The sequence below is a fragment of the Musca domestica genome, unplaced genomic scaffold (genome assembly GCF_030504385.1).
Source record: "Musca domestica strain aabys unplaced genomic scaffold, Musca_domestica.polishedcontigs.V.1.1 21, whole genome shotgun sequence".
NCBI classification, from domain to species: Eukaryota; Metazoa; Arthropoda; class Insecta; order Diptera; family Muscidae; genus Musca; species Musca domestica.
In genome coordinates this window covers 9,840,958-9,862,271 of record NW_026712258.1, presented here as the reverse complement: position 1 = coordinate 9,862,271, position 21,314 = coordinate 9,840,958, and the positions used below count along the sequence as shown (strand labels likewise).

Here is a 21,314-nt window from a genome sequence, read left to right as displayed (position 1 = left end):
CAAATTTAACGTACCCTCATTTATACATTTGGACAACAACAAAAGTAAATTCAAATTTTTTCTAGTCATTGATAAAATATCGACATTCTAAACAAAGTCATTGGTTAGCTAATCAGTTAGCGACCAGTTCAACTACATCACTCAATCCCTCCCTGTGTGTCAACCAAAACATATTTAGAACAGCAACAAATTCTAAACGAAAATGACCAAATAAATGGCATGAATGGCAACACCCTAACCAACTCTCCCTCTCAGTGTGAATCAATAACAAACCCACATAATTTTATCTCAAACCCCCTTACACATACAACCGCCAAAACGAACTCTCTCACATGACGAGAAAACAAAAACAGGAAATTCATACGACAACAGAAAACAGCTGATGGAGGAATGATGATAACAAAACAACTCAACGACGACTAACGAACGACGAGGGCACATCAGAGGAGGGCGTTTCTTGGACACATGAAAAAGAGCGCGAGAGTTTATCTCTGAGATACTTGTGTTTTGAGAGCGGGTGAGAGTGTGTGTGTGTTTGTTTATTTTGTTTACTGTTAACTGAGAAGGTGCGGTGCAGTGCGACTGCAAATGTATCTGTTGGATACCGGCCGGTGTTTCTGGGAGATTTGTTTACATTTGCAAGATGTTGACAAGCAACGAATGCTCTCGTCGTTGTCGTCATGGCGTTCAACATATGCATGCCGTCGGTTCGTGTGCGTGTGTGTATCTATACATGGAAGGCTGTGTTGCATGACGTTTCAGGGAACAGCTGTTTTGGCAACATTGTCAACAAAGCAAAACCAGAGAACCAGCGAATGTAGGTTGAAAATGAGGGAGACTTTGAAAGTGTTGGTGGAGAGCAATGGGGACGTCGACGACAACAATAATAAAGAGAGAGAGAGAATAGGAAATAAATGTTATGATGAAAACGTAATAAAAACAAAAGACGTAATAAAAACTGTTATAGATACAAACTGAATCGCTGGAAAACACAACATAAACAAGATATTTTTAAAGAAAAATTTAAAAAAAAAAAAATATAGAAAAATATACAATTTGTGAGAGAGTGATTTAGTTTTAAAGAATTTGGAGATTTTTAAGAATTTATTTGTGGATTCTTCGCAGTCGACATATTTATTTTGTTTACGTTATATCACGCTTGTGTATGTGTCAGTGTAGAAGTGCATCCAAGTTTTTTTGTATGGATCTTGGTATAGTTGTTGCTTTGCTGTAATACCTTGCATTTAACTGACTGACTGACTCGCTGGCTGACGAACGGGTTGTTGATGACAACGTCATAATACAGTGCCGCATTACGTCTCGATTTTCTTTTTAACTTTCATTTCTCTTTTGTTTTGATTTTTCGAGAAATCAACAACAAAAACCCCAACCAACAATAAAAATAACAAAACTCGTATAGAAAACAGAAGAAAAAAAAATCATAACAAACAACCACAGTGGCTAGCAACAACAACACGCTCACTCACTCACAACAACAAAAACGACAAGTAAAACAAGCCAACAAAGTCGTGTGAGCTCTGAGCGAGCCAGCGGCCGGACAGACATTCAGGCAGTCAAGCCCAAAACGAAACAAATAATCAAGCAGCCAGCACAGCAAGCAAGAAACTAAACTGAACTGAACTGAACCGTCCGCTCACACATACACACACGAACACTCAACGCGAGCTAGCTAGCTAGCTGACTTGCTGGCTGGCTGTCGGGCAGAAGCAGAAGCATAATCAAATACACACAAAACAACAAAGTGTATTTACGAAAATCAGTCGTTGATAGCCAACTCTCGTGTTCAGACGATAAGCGCTTTTTTGGAGAAGAGAGCACCCCCACAAATACACAGCGAACAGAACGGACCAACCCGACCGACCGAACGTACAACAAACAAAACACGCAGCAGAACGTAATGCAATCGATTCCATGTCGATGATACGTCGTTGCCGAATTGTCGTATCGTTCAACGTATGCACTTCAAACGTCATTTGAAGGCTCCTCAGCTGTAGCAGCAGCACCACCACCACAGCCAACAACAACAACAACAGCATTGAAAGAGACCAAACAACCCCACGCACCAACAGCGCAGCGTATTCCAACGTTCGTTCGATCGTCATCAGTGCTCGCTCTGTGAAGAAGAAACCCAACCCGCATAAATAAATCCGAAAAACAAAAATAACAACCGAAAAGAACAAAACGGAAAGCGGAAAACTAAAAAAACCTTCTGAAATATTTTGTGAATTCAAAATCACTATTTGTACTATTTAAAAGTGCTTTGTTACAAAAATAATATTTTATGTAAATAAAATTATTAAAAAAACAACAAAAAATACAGGACTGTGTCACACAGCAACTAGAAAAACAGAAAATAATATTCATTTGAAAACAACCGCATTTTTATTTTGAATTTTGAGTGGAGCTCCAATCCCTGGCCGGTTTGAAAAAAAAGACCGTTTAACCAAAATAGCTCAGTGACAAGTGGATTATGCTTAGGTCCAACCACAAAGCCAAACGTCATCATCTGTTAACCCCTTGTGAACGGCATGTAGTCAAGTTAATAGCAGGTCTCCATGCCCCAGTCAGTGAAAAAGGCCCATACAACAGTTTCCAAAACAGACGAAATGTTATAGCCCCCAGTGTAAACGGGAATCAGAAATTTAGTCAACGCATTTCAAATTTTCAATTTCAATATTATCAAACAAATATTCCCGGAAAATCGTCACTATTTCCAATTAAAAAACGCACGTTTCATAGTCACACGACGACGACAACGACGACGGAGATCGCCAGAAAAACAAATCGTGCAGACAATCACAACAAATCTAAGCGTAAAGCGGCAATGATCATTGCAACTTAACAGCGGAGAGGTACAGGAGAAGAGAGGAAAAAGGAAAACACAAAAGAAGTCAAAAGAAAAACTATTCAAAAAAATTAAGAAAAAAAGAAAAACAAAAATCTATAAAACATATTTCCAAAAACAACAAAAAATACATAAATTTTATTAAAGGTGTGCTGATAAGATATTGAGTGCGAGAGAGAGAGAGAGAGAATAAACGAGATAGAAAGTGAATTAATAAAATCTAATAATAATAAATAATAAGAGTGTCAACAGAAGCTTGATAATCAATCAAAAAACAAGAAACAACAACAATAACCACAAAATTATAATAACCGGTTCCAACAAGAGTGACAAGGAAAATTAGTTCAAAATTTCTCAAATTTTAAATGGTCCAAAATATTTTGTTAAAAATTTTCTAAATTCAATAAAATATCAATAAAAAAAAAACTTTTGTTTACATACCAAGTCAAATTGAGTCTGTTAATAACAGCTGTTAAATTAACATAACCTCAAAACATAACATAGTGCTGTAAAATTAACAAAATATCCCAAAAAAAGAGATAAAATAAAGTTTTGGAAAATAATAGATACACAAAAAAGTAAAAATAAAAAAAAAATTAAAATATTCTAGATAAAAAATCGATTTTTTTTAATAATAAAACATAAATTGTTAAAAAAATAAAACAAAAAAATCAAAAAAGTGCAATACAGTTTACATCAAACAAAGAAAAAAATTGTAAAAAATGAAAGTACCACAAAAAGTGTTTAATTCAAATAAAATTAAATTGAAAAAACAATTATGATAAAAGTTTTATTAACTAAATCCAGCGAGTAATATTTCTAGAAATCTACAAAATTCTATTTGCCTTTTTTTCGATACATCAAATTTCGTTCTTCCCTAATATTTGTTTTTTTTTGGCAAAACAAAATCGTGTGCCACAAAATTAATTTTCTCAAAAAATAAAATTGAAAAACACACAAAAAGTCTTCCATTTTATTTGTTTCGTTTGATTTCCTTCAAATTTCCAAAACAAATCTAAAATCCAAAATGTCTACCGGACGTCGTCTAGCCAAACGCTCAATAATTGGCACCAAAGTTTGTGCCCCCGGTCCTGATGGCCTGTGGTATTCCGGTGTTATACAAGATGTCAAAACACCGCCCACGGCCACCGTTACCAGTGCCAATGCCAAACCGTCAACGCCGGATAGTGCCAATGAAACCAAATATATTGTTCGTTTCGATTTCAAAACCCAAGATCATGTGGTAGCCTCAACCTCGGCTGAGGCCCGCCGTCATGCCGCCAGTGTTCACATAAGTCCGGCTCAAACCTTACGACGCAATGCCATGATAAAAGAATTTCGTGAAACTGATCTCATCGGTCCCGGTTTTCGTTCGATTTTGGGTGTCAAACTACAGCCGGGACAACGTGTATTTCTAACCTATAATGGTCGAGAGACATCGGGCGATGTTATTCTACATGATTCCAGCAAGGATGAAGTTTTGGTGAAGATAACAACAATTGGTAGTGAGGTAAGTTTAGAAGCTTTCTATGTCATTGGAAGTTGTGTAACACATCAAATAGATTTATTTGGAATAAGTCAAGAAGCATATTGAAGAAGTTTCTGCCCAAAAATTAAAAATGGCCATTTGAATGCCCCTTGCCAGTCCTCTGAAAACAGTGAGACATTTTTTCTTAATGTTCTGTTATTTTTTGGCACCCAACATGTAGCACGCCCAGTAAAAAAAGCAACTCCTCTTCAGCATCTGGGATGCTTTCGCGAACTTGTAAAGAAAGAGAAGAGGTTATATTCGCGTGTTTGAAGAGCAAACCGCTTCAGCGCTGTCTAATAGGGCGTCATTCTAAAATTGGGATGATATCTCAGGACTTTTGCATGTGCTACAATGACACAGTGAAAAATCGTCAGGGTAGGTTAGGTTAGGTTGAAAAGAGGGGCGAAGAAATTCGCCGCCTGCCCTTTTGCCCATACACTTAAGCCAGTATAGGCCTGTTGTGCGCTCTAGACTAGAATCTTCAGGGTAAGTAAGGTGAGATTTTACCGTATAGGCAGAGAGGTCCATAGAAACAAGAAAGTACATCCAGATCAACAATGTTCGTTTTCCAAGTATAGAATATTTAATTTTCTTTTCGCATTTTAGGGTGTTTCAATCGCCCATTTCCAAATAATTGGTTTCTTTAACTCTTGGGGCAGTTCTAACTACTTCCAGATCTACACACTAATCCATTACGATCGACAAGGGCATGTCTGTGGAAATAAATGCAGGGTCCGTTTTCGAAGTTAAGGTTTTAGATACTAGGTCCCTTTGGACCAAATCCGTTTCATGACATTTGGAGTCGATCTAGGGGTGTCCGTCTGCCTGGATGGCTGGCTTGTGCGCACGATAACTCTCGAGGGGAGTATCCGATTTGATCAAAACTTGGTACATCGTAATATTATTGTCCAACTTAGATCGAGTTCGGATATGGGCAATATCGCTCCACTCCTTCTGGTACATACCCCACAAATTATCTACATTTTCAAAGAAAATAACTTACCTCACAAAGAATCATTCGATTTTGTACCTCTCTCACAAAGGAGTCAACATTTTGAATAACTAAATGCTCATAAAATGCTAAAACCTCCAATTTTATTCAAATTCCACCTATCCCGATATTTTTTGGTACCTCTTTGGTCACAGTATTAAGTAATTATATCTATCTAAATATTCCTCTTCACAAGAGATCTGTTGTGAATATGGAGTATATCGGCCACTCTTTTTGGTTCCTTCCCCACAAAAGGTTGAAATTTTGGTTTGCATAAAATTGGAAATTAGTGTTTGATTTTCTTCACAATTTTATTAGTATTACACGAAGTGGAATACATCGGTCCACTATATCTGGAACTTCATAAATTGAGGGAAGAGTCGATATAGTCCAAATTTGGCACGTTGTAATGGAAAATATCGACCCACTCCTTGGGAACGGACATTTGCTGAGGGTTTACATCTATTGGAAAAAACAATAATGACAATCTTCAAAAATGGGGCACGAAACATCGAGTGTAGCTTCGACATAGCACCGTTCTGTTGAGTCCAAATGTTGGCAATATTCTAAATTTAAATTTTTGTGAACAAAAATTCGTTGGCCAATTATACCTCGGGACAAAAATCCGCACCAAACAGTGATTCGTTTTGGATACATCGGCTTTTTAATGTATGCCTGCGAGTTTTCTGTGTCTCAAATGCAAAAATTTTGCTTGTTACATTATTTTTAACGGGTTATTCGTCTCTTGTAGCTCTGGGTAAAGGTAGTTAGTTAGTCAGCAAGATCTATTGATTTTGTCAATTTGCCAAAGTTGTCAAGCTGAAGTCGATAAGAGAGTTGACCTTTAGACTTTTTATACCCTTTACCACCCTATGTTTTGGCAAAAAGTTTTTAACATCTCAAAAAGTTGGTTTTGGACAAATACCAGCGTAATGCCATCAAAAGGGGTTTAGATCTACAGAAAGCTTACACCGATTTATGGTGGTGTCGGTTGGCCCTCCAAAGGGTCAATAAAGCGACTAAGGTATTCATATGCATCCTTTTAGTTATGCACTCCGTCTTTGCTCGTTAGATCAATCGTTGAATTGGACTTCTGGTAGGTAATTATTAAAAGATGAGTAATTTAATTCTCATTATTGTCGGTGTTAGTTTACACGTCATTATAGATCCATCAGCTACGATCATAAGTTCTACTTTAACGGGCTAAATAACATTTTACTAATTATTTACTAGGTGACCCATATATTCTATGTCTATGGTGCTTTAGTGCCGGTTCACCCTGTTGTTGCCACACTGCTACCTGTTTCGTTTGTTTGTTAGTCAGTGCATAAAATACTAATTGAAAATTTATTTTGCATTTTTTGTTTTCCTCAATAATTAAAATGGGCCCTCAGATTAGGTTTTAATAGTATTCATAGATTGATACGTAAATAAAAATACATTTACAGCAAACAATCTCTGAGTGTTTGATCTCTTCTTATTAGCTACTTTTAGCGCTCTCACAAATTATGTACAAGTCTATGTATGTATGTATGCATGTCGGTATAATCCGATTTCTCACATGAAAATGCAACGAGTGACTGCAGTTTATTTTGTGTGGGTGGATGGATGTATGTACATTGTATGGTGTTGGTGTGTGAGTGTGTTGAGTAGTGGGTGGGTGGTTGGCTATTGGCTTCTTGGCATTTTGCATTACTCTTCGTAATCTCTCATGACACTCGGGTGTTTATTGTAGACGTTGTTGTTCTTATTGCTGTTGACACAAGTGATGAGAAGTGCAGTTGTAGTATTTGTTTTTGTTGATTTCGTTAAACGTAACGTGCAGCCACCCGTTTTTTTTTCTTTCCTTGCTTTGCGATTTCGTTTAGCCGTTAAATGCTGGCAAACAAAGTCATGGCATTTAGAAAAACACACACACACACTTACACAAAAGCAATAACAACAAGAAAACGAAAACAAAAACAGAAAACGACACAATAATGCAGTGCATACACACATACATTGTCTTGGCCAAAAGGTGATGGTGTAGGGGTATTTGTATCTATGTCAAGGTTAAAAAGCTTCGTAAAAGTGCAAAAAATCAACAACAACAACTACTACCGACACCACCGCCATCATCTACTACGCTAGAAAAGCACTACCGCACACATGAGCGTAGGGAAGTGTATGCAGGTAGCTATGATTTTGCAGTAACGTGTAGATGCGTTTTCTACTTATACATATATACATAGGTGCGTATGTAAGTAGCATAGATATGTTTAGAGGGTTCTACCCATATATTGAACATTTGGAATGAACATCACAATGTGGGCTCAATCAATTATGTTCATTGAAATGTCCTTGAATCGAGGTTTCGTAATTCAAGTGAAAGAGAGACACGCGTTATATGGTGTAAGAAATTAATTTAATTTCTGGAAGAGAGGGGCTACACACGGGGTTTTATTTCTAAATAAATGAAAATAAAGTAATTTTCTTAAAAAAAATAAAAAAAAACTTTCGAACCATTTCCAGTAGATTTTACACCTATCAATCAAGTTCACAGTAACTTTATACACCAACAGATGTATGTTTCATAAAGAACGATTTAAAATATTTAGGTTTGAAATCAACTCCCTTGCCTCTACGCTCAGAGACTCCCTCAATAAATAAATTTATTTTAAAACGTCAACTTGAATCACGAACTTTACAAACCCACAACCGTTCGCTAAAATAACTTTTGATTGAATTATTCCGGGAAACAAGTGGCATCGGTAAGCCACGTTAACCGGCATGTTACGACGTCAGATCAGAGATTAACAATAGAAAATGTGAATAGTAGGAGTACATAAATAAACAATGGTGGACAACAAGAACAAAAACAACAAAGTTATTATTCAACAACTAAATACATGCATACGTACTTACGTAAAAATTAAATGTTGTTGGGTGGATGGCAAGTTCCCATTTTTGGGGCTTAAACACCTTAGTTTAAGTACAAGAAAAAATCCTGAAGGGCTTATTCCTCTTGACCCGGTAATCAATGATGAAAAAGTCCCAGACAGAAAAAAACTTGAGAACTGTACGGGCCGAATAACCCATTTAAAAGTAAGGAAACAAACTACAAACTACCTTCTGCATTACCAATAGCTTAAAAATAATGGTTTATAGACTTCAGCGAAAAGTTCCCCTTAAAAATACTAAATAACACAAATTTTTCCTTTATCGAAAAATATAATCAAAAAATGATTACTTTTTCTATCAAAAAGTTTTCAAATCTTTCGTTTGGAAATTTACCAAAAAACATATTAGTTAAATCCTTGCATTATGGTTCCACATCCATTTTTTCTGGTCAAACCCATTTCAATGTCTTTTCATAATAAAAATTGGCCACAAGCCTATCTAAATCCTAGAAACCAACTGTGACCTTAATATTAAATATCTGGATTCAAGTTCTATCCATTCACTCAACGGCAAAATTCGTTCCATTTACTATTTTTCGAACAATCATAGTACGCATTCCAAAATGCACCTCCTTCTCTCAAAACTATATACCATCAGTGGCCTCCATATAAAATTTCAGAATTCAAGCTCTATCCTAAGAACCTCTATCTAATACAAAATTTATTATCTTACCCAATACCAAGTTTAGTACCATTTAGTACTTTTCGTACAATTATTGTACACATTTCCGAAACCACTTCTATATGTCCTGGCTACACATGAACAGCGACCTAGCGACCCTAATACCAAATTGCAGATTTCAAGCTCTTTATGTCCACCCAATTACAAATCGTACCAAATATAATACAATTTAGTACTTTTCATGCACTTTTCCAAAACCATCTAATTTCAAATTTCAGCTTCTTCCGTTCACCCAAAACAAAATTGTGCCAAATTTATTACCATTTAGTACAGTTCTTATACTTAGTACATTATTTCTTCACCCAATACCAAATTTAGTACTTTTCGTACACTTATAGTACACATTTGCAAAAACCAATATCAAATTTCAGAATTTTGGTTTTTTTCCCATACTTAATACCAAATATAGTCCCAATCGGTACCTTTTTTACAACTATGGTACACATTTCTGAAACCACCTCCCTATGTCCATGCAAGACATGAACAGTGACTCTAATACCAAATTTCAGGTACTAGCTATTCACCCAATACAAAATTGTACCAAATATAGTATTAAAAGGGACCCCAATACCGAAATTTCAAAATTTCAGCTTCATCCGTTCACCCTAAACCAAGCTCGTGCAAATTTAGTACCATCTGGAATACATTTATAAACCATTTTCATTTATTAAACCTACTTTCCTACCTTAATTCTCATACCAAATTTCAAAATTTTAGCTCTCCCCGTTCATAGAAGACCTAGTGGTGCCATTTTAAATTTAGTGTCAGTTTAAAGCTTTTCGTAGCCTTAAATTTTGAATTTCCAAAAATCCATCCAGCATTCCATCAGTAACTCTCATTCCAAATGTTAGTATTTCTCGTACCCTTTTAGTACGAATTTCAAGAAACCCAGCCTTATTCCACGCCTACACACCAAGACTGATCCCTATGTACAATTTCAAGATTCTGGCTTCAGTTGTTTCGTCTCGGTGTTGATTCTTGGTTATTTAACTACTCTTTTAAATAGAAGGGCGACAAATATTGTCGAGCCTGGCGGATTTCTTCCAAAGAGACTTATAACATAAAATTCCAATAAGGTAAATTTTGAACGTTAATCTCTGTAACCACAAGACTGAGGATATAATGTAGGTGTACGTTTTGCCATTCAGTATGCTGATGATTTTAGCCAAATTTTTCAGGGGATTAGTTTAGAATTCGGTATGTAGAGTTTGTAATGGGTTCTGTGCAAGAAGACTACTAGAATAGATCTATGATCTCTTATACCGCCCATATAGCAAGACTTCTAATGCGTTTTTACTAGATTTTTTTTATTATTGTTAGATATTGGGTAGCATATTTCACAAGATTTTTTAATAAAGTGACAAGATATATTGCTTGCCTTGCACGTCAATATTATTTTCTAATTATGAGGTGGAATTTGTGTGAGAATTTTTCATTTTTGAAAGTTGGGGTCGACATATTTTATTATCCAAGGGATTATTGTGGATATGGCATCAGCATTTCAACCAAAAAGTTTCATTATATTCCCACAACTTGAAAATTCTTGACGACCATAAGTAGGACACATGCTCACATGTAGAACATTCTCGTAGGTGAACAATAACGACCAATGCAGGTGTCACTTATGCACCCGTTTTATCACTCCTTTTTAAGTTGTTATAAAATAATATAAACCCCATTCTGGTTTTTATTATCTGAAATTGCATTGCCTTGCCACTTCCTCATTAATCCTCCCGCTGAAAAGTTGTAACTTATCTACCCCAAAACTTCGAATTGAAACTTTTCCATACAAAACAAAAAGCTACTCTTCAGATAGGCTCCACATATTACGAAATTGTTGTTTATTTACTTTTACGGATTAAAAAGTTATCGAAAGTAACGAAAAAATAAAAATAAAAAAATAAATGAAAAGATGGAGAGAAAAATTCAATTCAAAAGTATCTTTTGTGGCGGTGGGGGTTTGCCGGTGTTGGTGAAGTACCAACAAAAAAAGCAGACATGGATGGAGTCGAAATGAGGTCAATCAGTCGTCGGCTATAGTCGTCGACCATTGCATCGAGAAATCACTTTCATTTCGAGTCGCCACTTTTGGGTTTGGGGCCCATTCACTTTTATGATCGCAAGTGTATGACGACCACAACGACACGACGACGATTACAATAATACAACAAAAAGTTTATTTTCTCCTCTCCCTTTGCATAAACACACAAACATACATGCATACATATACTCGTATGATACATATGCTTATAGAATTATTCATGTGTGTGTGTGTTGTTTTTCGATTTTTCGGTCATTGATCGAAAAAAGAAGCATTGAATGATAACAAAACGCAAGCTTATCTGTTAACAGCTTTTATTGTACAAAAGTATACAAATGTGTTTTATAATTTACAAAATGTAAAAATTATTCCAATATCATAATTGCTAAAACACAATTTTTGTTTACTTTTTTTTTTGCTTAAAAAAGTTCAAGGTATTCGGTTGATAACATACGTCATGGATTCTAGCAGAAATGTTTTGTAGCAGTATCAGTTTTTCAATAGTGGGAGATTATGGTATAAACAGCAAGAAAAATTAAAAATTACAAGCTGCTATACATTTTCCATATTCACTGGGAACAGAGGCAACAAATCTTCTTGGGGAGAGTAATTATTTAACCAAATAAATTGAACCAAAATAGCACAGTTACTACAAAAGGCTCTAAGTTTTTCGATGAAAACAAGTTCATATTTCGAGGATCATAAAACCTTTTGTTGTCAACATACATCTAATGATGATCGTAGTATTGTGTGGTGCCTAAAAGTATGCATCATGCGAATTTATTTATCAATGAGACAGCTGACCCTATTTATGATGAACGCTTAAATAAGTGTTCATTAAAAATGCCAGCTGTATGTCCTGGGCAGTTTTATCTGTCAGTTAGCCACTTGTCTTGTACGTTGTGGACAAATAACTCATTGAGAAGGAAAGGTTTGACCCACTGATCTTGATAAATATATAAGACGTTGTTAGGTGGGCTGTAACGGTAAGGTACCTCAAGAGTTTTTATATGGCTATAGAGGGTATATATCATTTGATTCGGTCAAAACGTGCCTAGTCGAAATAACGGTTTTAGATCCTAGATCTCTTTGGACCAACTCCGTTTCAGGACATTAAGAGAGTAAGTAGCGACGTCCGTACATCAATCTGTCTGGCTGGTGCACCATATTTCTCGAAGGGAGTATCCCATTTGGTCCAAACTTGGTACATAGTAATATTTTTGTCAAACTCAGTCGAGTTCGGAAATGAGCAATAACGGTACACTCCTTCTGGTACCTCGCCCACAAAAGGTCGACATTTTTTTAAAAAAATATATATTTTCAGCACAGAAAGAGAACCGATAACCCGATTTTGCTCCACCGTTGTATTATATTTACGTCAGTGCTAGGTCTGGTGCGAAAATGGACAATATCGATCCACTCTATCAGGTACCTCCTCCATAAAGGGCCAAAATTTGGAATAATTATAACTCTTGCAAAATGTGCAAAAAGAGTCCGATTATCCTTAAATTTCTCACATTTCAATATTTCCACTAACACAAGATATCGTATGAAGAACGGATAGAATGGACCACGCCTTCTAGTACCTCCTGCGTGAAGATGGGATGCATCGGCTAATTCCTTCAGGTATTGACCAAATTTTCAATAAAATGCGAAATAAGCATCCGATTCTTTTTAAATTTCATACATGCCAATATTTATACTCACACAAGATCTGGTGTAAAGATTATGTATATCATATCACGCCTTCTGGTACCTCCGGGTCAAAATTTTCAATAATTATGTTTCCCAGAAAATGCGAATAAGAACCCAATTCTCTTCAAATTTCTCAAATCTTAAAAAAATCTAAATCTCAAATCGAAATTATTAACAAAAAGATGGGAAATGTCGGTCCACCTCTTCAGCCACCCCAAACGGGTCAACATTTTGAATAATTATATCCCTCATAGAATGTGAAATAAGCATCTGATCCTTTTTAAGCTTCGCACATTGCAATATTTCTACCAACACAATATCGGTTGTAAAGATGATAGATATCGGCCCACCCCTTCTGGTACCTCCCCCACAAAGGATCACAATTGTCAGTATTTATATACCTCATGACTTGCAAAGCGATTCTTTTCAAACTTCTCAACCTGGGATCTGATGTGAATAAGGAATCTATACGCTCACTCCTTGTGTGATAGCGTTTCTCTGGCTCTCCTTTTCATTACGCTCGTTCCGAAAGAGAAATAACCCATTATTTTCAAACTACTGGTAATGAGATATTAGTTTTTACATCATCTTGTAATGGGTTATTCGGTTCCCACATTTAACCTGGGGTCATTAATTTGATGGTATAATTCCCACTTCCACTTCTCATTAATGGGTGATACATAAGGGATGGCCAGCACCTCATTTTCTTGATTTAAAACCTGTCTTCAAATCTTTTAATATCTATGAATTTTGTCATTAAAAAAATGAATTATGCGAACTGAAATTATCGAGAAAAAAGCCTTCTCAGCACCATTGAAATTCTCCGAATTGTAAATGTCTCATTCCGACTATATTTGGGTGTTTCGTTTTTTTTTTTTTTTTTTTTTTTTTTGTGTGTAAATTCGTGTTCATGTTCACGTTGTTAGCATTCACGGCGGCATGGTCAAGGTGTATGTGGCCAAAAATGGACTTAACCCAAAATCCTCACTCAACACACAAAAACGAAAAAAAACAATGAAAAACATGAAAATTTTTTCAAAGTGGATGATGTTTTGTGAGCTGTGCTCCGATGTAGTTTGAAATTGAAATTTAATGAAATGCGCTTGTGACACAAATGGAAGTGTTTTCAATGCTATCTATTTTTTCATGCATCCTCCAAAAACCGGGGGAAAATGGTAAAACAACAACTCAAATCGGAATCGAGTGTTCTGTTTTTTGTTCGTTTGGTTTCGTTTTGTGTGTGTCAGAATTGCCTGTATCGTGATGATCTATCTGGCCGCCGTTTATGGGGAAACCATTTTTTTCTGAGGCCATGGAGATGGGGGAAAATTTAACCTGTTGAGATAATATTCAAATCAAATGGAAAAAGTCGTGCAGAGATTTTATTTCCACCAATTATGGCTATAAATTTAGTTGGGATGACATTTTGGCTAATGTTTTGGGTGACAAATGTTTTCTCGTTTCGAATTATGGAATCGAAACAAAGTAAATATATTTTTTTAATTCAAACAAAAAATGGAATACCAGACAAACAAAAATCTTAGCATGGGTCGTTCGTTCACTATCTATCTATCGATCTGCTCCCAGAAGAAGTTCCCCTCCGTTTTTTTTGTAAAACAAGTCACACACAAATTCGTTGCAAGTGGTGGAGGTTAACCCCCCCCCCCACCACCACCCTCTACCATTCCGCCCATTAATCGAGGAAATACATTCGAATGGTTTTCTGTAACAAAATTTGATTGTAAATAAAAATGCTAATTTATTCTCTGGCATTAGAAAACTAGTTGTGGCGAGTAGCACAAAACAATAAAATGTTTCGATTTTTTTTTTGTTTAGTTTGGTTTGGTTTTTAGTAAAACCTAAATATTTTGGGGAGCTTGTTGATCGTTTAGTAGTTTTGTTTAATGTGAGAATGGCTATTTACACACACACACACACACACAAACACATAAAGAAGTGAATGTGTTGGTAAATGATAACGTTACGTACACAGACAGTTATATATTCAATATAAATATGTATTCTGTTATATAGAATTCAATGCCATATTCATTCCCATGGTTTGTATGTTTGTGTGTGTGTGTGCGCGCTGTAAGACCCACATATTATGAGCCGAGTTGTTTCTACAACATAAACGTGCGGTGCTCACGTGAACATTCAAAATATTGAAATCAACAACAACAAAAAACAAACAAAAAATACTGATTATATTATTAATTCAAATCTCATCATATTTTTGTAAATATTTGTTTATTTTGGGCACTTTTGTAACTTTACAGTTGAACAAACTTTTAATTCAGGGTGTTATCCAGAAATACATAGCACATGACCATATTTAAGTAGAATTTGAAAAAAAAAATGTTCCTCAATTAACAATTTTGGAAGGATTTGAACTTACTGTTTCGAAGTTAAAAAGTTTATGCTTTTCTAATAAAAAGCTATCATTTCCAAAATAAGTAGACCCCAACAATTTTAGAGGTTTTGGATGTCGGTTAAAATGAAATTTTAGTAGTAAAGATACAAACCACTCGCTTTTTATGCTGGTTCGTGAAGGGTTAATTGAATAATAGATTTTCTAAATTTTAATGATTTTTTTGTTAATATTTAAGTAAAGGAAATATTAAAACGATTCTTTAAGATGAAAATATTTGAGCTAAAACAAAACCTTTCGAAATAAGGAAAAGAAAATCTGTAAAAGAAACAAGTAAAAAAACATTAAGTTCGGCCCGACCGAACTTTTAATATCCTCCACATTAGGGCAAAGGAAACATTAGAATCCATTATGACCCACAAATACCAATTTTTAGAAATATTCATGGGAAAATGTGGGAAAAATCATCAAAATACAAAAATCGGGAGATACCGATATATGGGGGCTATACCAAAGCGTGGACCCATACTTACAATGTTTCGTCACACGAACTAGGACCCATTATGACCTAGAAATACCAATTTTCAGACAAATCCGTGAAAAATGCGGCAAAAATTATGAAAATACCGAATATCGGGAGATACCGTTATATGTGGACTATACCAAGACGTGGACCGGTATATATCTTTAATATCATCAAACTTGAAACCATTCCAGTGAAAAATATCGCTAATATCATCAAAATACCGAATAAAGGGAGGTTCTGTTATATGTGGGCTATATGAAGACGTGGACCTACATTGACAGTTTTCCATCATAGGCTGTAGTACCCATTACGAGCTTCGAATATGAAATTTTGGACAATTCCGGTGAATAATGTCCTAAAAATCATCAAAATACAGAATATCGGGGGGTACAGTTATATGGGGGCTAGACGATATCGTGAACCGATTTAGCTTCATCCTAATTAGCTTCCTATCTTAATTCATTTTGACTCTAGCATGATTACAACAGACGGATAGGCAGAGGGAAGGATGGACAGGACTAAATCGCCTTAGAATTTTACACTTATCAGAAATATATATACTTTGTTAGGTCTGAAATTATTATTACCATGAGTTACAAAGTTTAGCTTTATTTCTATACTTGTACCAAATTTAGTACGATTTAGTGCCATTTCGTGCATGTTTCATTACGGGTTTCCAAATTCACCCTCTTATCTAAACGCAACACAGTCACAGTGATCCCTATACCAATATTTACAAGTTTAGATCTTTTCCCACACTCCATATCAAATTTAGTACCAGGACCCTACACCCTATATTAGATATTTCTACACTCAACTCCTTATCTAAACTCTTCGCATTTACAGTGATCCTGATACTAAAATTCATAATTCCAGTTCTATTTTTATACTATATGCAAATTTTAGTACTTTTCGTATATTTATTGTACACCTTCAAAGCCTACAAAGACCTTCATTCAAAATTTCACATTTCCAGCTCTATACTTTCCCCAAATACCAAATAAGAACTATTTGGTAAATTTCGTACTTTTTTAGTATATATGTCTAAAACCCCTCCCATATACATATCTACATGAAAAAGTGACAATAATACCTAATCTCAGACTTCTAACTCTATCAGTTCCTCATATTCCAGATTAAGTACTACTTAGTACTCTTTCAAAACCAATTTCTCATATCAACCCTACTTCCCGACTTAATTCTCATACCAAATGTCAACATTCAGTACTTTTAGTGCATTTACATATAGAATTACAAAACTAACTTTAGTACATCTATCCTACACCCCATCAGTGATCCACAAATACCGTTACATTGGGGTCAATACGAAGACATGCGATTTTTGTAGTAGGCCATTACGATATTCGAATACGAAACTGGAAACAATTCCGATGAATAATGTCGCTAAAATTATCCAAATACTTGATATTTGGAGGTAATTTTTTATGCGGTCTATACGAAGACCTGGACCAGCATAGGCAGTTGTCTTCCACAGGCTGTAGCACCCATTGAGAACTCACAATATAAATTTTGGCACAATTCCGGTGAATAATGTCGATAAAATCATCAAACTACCGAATATTATAGGGAGGTAAAAATACCAAAACTTAGACCTATATTGACAGTTGTATGTAATAATGTTTCTCACATAATGGTAACACAAGCTGCCAGTTTAAAGCAAATTCGGAATAAATTGTGACTAAAACACCCAAAAAGCGCAAGAGCAAGAGTCGGTACAATTATATGGGGGGATGTACCAAAAAGTGAACTTATATAGCAATACCTAAAGTCCTGCAGAAATAAAACACATGTGAGGAAAATTGTTTCAACCTACTTCATGTCGTTCGGAAGCTAAACTATTATATATAAACTATTATTTTACACACCTAAAAGGATCGTGCTCTTAGCTACTACTCAAACCTAACAATTTTAGTATATACACTTATAAAAATTCGAGAAACCAAAACTACACTAGGCCTCAGTCGGTGTCATAAATATTTTGTCATTATCTGGATCCAACATTTCATGTGTACCCATAAAAAAATACCAACAATGTACCGCACTCAGGTTGGCGAGAGGAAACCAAACATGTCATGGAAAAGGCATTAAAGTAATCTCCGTCCATAATGCAGTCAGTCAGTCAGTTAGTCATTTGTTGTGGGTGGACGCATTAGCTTACTCCACATTCCAGTATTCCACTAATTAAAAATCCATTAAATACAATTAAGAAATATTATTTTAAATTTAATTAACATTATGAGGGGATGAGGTTTGTTTGGTTGTTGTTGGTGGTGTTTTGCTAATGTTGACACAGCTAAAATGACTTCTCAATGAGGCATTCAACAGGTACAATGGCAGAGGCAAACATTGAGATACACACATACGCACAAAGTTCGCTTTCCTCAAAAGGCAAATTTTAATTTCGAACTAATCAAGAATTCAAAGTGAATGGAAAACGACCAGCAGACAGACAGAGATTTTTTTAGGTAGACAAAAGCAGGAGTCCCCTTTGTTACACTGTAGTTGAATTTGGAGGTCCACCAGTAAATTTTGAAATATTCATTGAAGTCTCCTTCCTTTTTAAAACCATTGAAAATGTTGTTGTTGTATTATCTTCTCTGCTAATGTGTACCTGATGTTATTGTTGTTATTGTCTTCAGTTGCTCGGGTGGTAGCCTGGGCCAAGTGCTAACAGATGTTTGTTTTAATTTTTTGGTTGTTTGATTCTGATTTCAGACAGGCTAGACGACGGACATGGGGTGTATAAAAAACGGAGAAGGACGGAAGAATGAATCTAACAAACTCACGCTACACAGGCCTTGCCTTAACGGTGCAAAATATTTTTGAAAAGAATTCAAAGATTTTGTAATTTCTCTTTTATTATTGTAGTTGTTTGCCCGAGTATGGGTGTGAGAGAGCGGGAGAGAAAGATGAGTGCAGTGTTTTTATTACCATTATTGAGTTTGTCCAGAAGAAGGCTGGGTTGAGGAAAACAAACATATTGTATTTATTTTATAGGTCGTTGCCATTCGTTGTGAGGTGAATTACAGATAACACTCGTAGAGTGCGCTTTAAATGAGAATGAAAATGGGTTTCGATCGATGCTCATTTAAGAGAGATTTTTTATTCTACTTGTGATATTGATTGTCTGAAGAAAATCAACAAATCACAGTGTTCAGTTGATTTTCTGTCCCTCACAAAATTAAATTAAAATTATTAAAAAAAAAACAAGTTAAAAAGTATCAGTCGGTTTAGCGGCAGATGTATAGCATCAGCCAATGTACGATTATATAAATATATTTTGGATTTTGTTATAATTATTCAAATTGTTGAACCTCTATGGAGTAGATTCCGAAAGAATGAACCAATATTGTCCATTTCGTATCGGACCTAAATACATATGATATAAATATTGCGACGTGCCAAGTTTTGACTATATCGACTGTTTTTCGATGATATTACGTGGGATACTAGATATAGTCGAAGAAATAATTCCATTTTCATACTTCATCTAATACCGATAAAAATATTGGCATAGGCAAAATTACAAGAAAATCGAACATTAATATACAATTCCATGCGAAATCATAAATTCCATATTCATCTAAGGTTTCTGCTTAGAATAATATTCAGATATATTAAGTTGTAAAGAATCGCTGACCTGTTTTGTAAGTTATGAGAAATAAAACAATTGAAAATTGTGATTCTTTGTGGGTGATGTCCCAGAAGGGGTTCGCAGATATATACCATCTTCACAGCAGATCTTGTGCTAGCAAAAATGTTTTCTATGTGTGGAATTTGAAGAGAGTTGGATGCTTATTTCGCTTTCTCTGAGCGTTTTTTTCAAAATCTTGAACCCTATATGGGGGAGGTAGTAGAAGAAATTGTCCGATCTGTACCATCTTTATAACAGATATTGTGTCGATGGAAATATTGAGATGTAACAAGACTGATTGTAATCGGATGTTAACTTCGCGTTCTATGAGCTTCATGGATATTCATAATTTTGCCTCTTTGTGGGGGAGGTACCACAAGGACTGAACCGATATATTCCATCTTCACAGCAGATCTTGTGTTAGTAAAAATAATGGGATGTGTAAAATATAAAGAAATCCAGATGCTTATTTCTAATTTTATAATCCTTTTTGTTATTCAAAACTTTGACTCTTTTTGGGGGAGGTACCAGAAGGAATGGTCCGATCTCTATCGTTTTTTAACATATCCTGTGTTGATAGAAATATTGAGATGTGCCAAGTCTAAATGGAATCCGATGTTAATTTCGCGTTTTATGAGCTTCATGGATATTCAAAATTTCTACCCTTGTGGAGGAGGTACTTGATGGAGTGAACCGATATATTCCATCTTCACACCAGACCTTGGGCTAAAAAAAATATTGTGATGTGTGTAATTTGAAGACAAACGGACTCAAACATTTTATAAAAGTTATAATTATTCAAAATGTTGACCCTTTGTGGAGGAGGTACTTGATGGAGTGGGCCGATACTGTCCATTTTTGCACCTGACCTAGCACTGACACAAATATAAGGATTTGCAAAGTTGGAGCAAAATCGGATTATCCTTTCTATTTCTGTACAGGAAACTATTTGTTTTTGTGGGGGAGGTACAAGATGGAATGGACCGATTTTGGCCATCTCCAAACTCGATCTAAGTTTGACAATATTATTGCGATGTACCAAGTTTGGACTAAATCGAAAACTCCCTTCGAGAGTTATCGTGCGTACAAGCCAGCCAGGTAGACCGACGGACGTACTGACATAGCTAGATCGACTCCAAATGACCTGAAACAGATTTGGTCTAAATTGACCTAGAGTCTGAAATCATTATTTCGATGAGGCACGTTTTGACCTATCAAATGATATAAAACCTCTCTAGCTATATGGCTTAGGGTGTGATTTTAAAAGAACGGAGAATCCGATTTGCTTAAAACTTGGCACACCAAAATATGAAACACGGTCGTCTCCTTCTGTTACCTCTCTTAAAAATATGAAAAAATGTTTTATTTTTGGGATTAATGCTCCATTTTACCACAATCCTCTATTTGACTTTGTCAGCTGTTGGTATTGAATTCGCATCTTGTGACTTGAAGTTAAACACCCTGCGCCCCGCGCTTTAAATATTAAAGGTTGTATTACGTTATGTTCTTTTTTTTGGTCAAAGCCGGCTCTCGAAATTACAACCATAGGCTTTGTAGTCGCACGACTTTTCTTACAGCTCGGAAAAGAAAGAGACAAGTTATTTTGCTTTGTATTTTTGGCGAATTACATATAGTTTTGAATCTGCTGATAATATAGAAGTAGTAATCACCTCATTCAGATCCCAAGTTTTTGCTGGTACCATAAGTTTTGAATTTTTGTGTTGAACTGTTGTCTTCTGGATACAAATTATAGACTATCAATATTCTCCTTGAACCGATGACCCAGTTGGGAGCTCGGTAATTAGTTCGTAATTACTACCTCCAATTTCTCAGCAAAATTTTGTCGAAAGTAGGTGAACTCGAGGAAGTGACTGAAAAATATTGTAGGTAAATGAATGGGTCCTTCCCCTGTCCTTTTCAAATTACCGCTACCAAAGGACTAAATAAAGAACACTATTACAAAATTGAATGTATTGCCAGAATGTTTGATGTGTTTTCATAACTGGCTTTGTTTTGA

General features: G+C 35.5%; 1 protein-coding gene across 2 annotated transcripts in view; it reads left to right on the top strand.

The window, feature by feature from the left end:
* Positions 1–1,068: 1,068 nt before the first annotated feature.
* The window catches only part of LOC101893835 (zinc finger protein 704), a 461,725-nt gene continuing 441,479 nt past the window's right edge, over positions 1,069–21,314 (top strand). Inside the window, exon 1 of one of the 2 annotated variants that reach the window (XM_059122667.1) lies at positions 1,069–4,376. In XM_059122667.1, coding sequence (XP_058978650.1) covers positions 3,894–4,376 — 483 coding nt within the window. In that variant the 5' untranslated portion in view covers positions 1,069–3,893. The remainder of the gene's footprint in view (positions 4,377–21,314) is intronic. The other variant, XM_059122668.1, reaches the window with a different exon arrangement.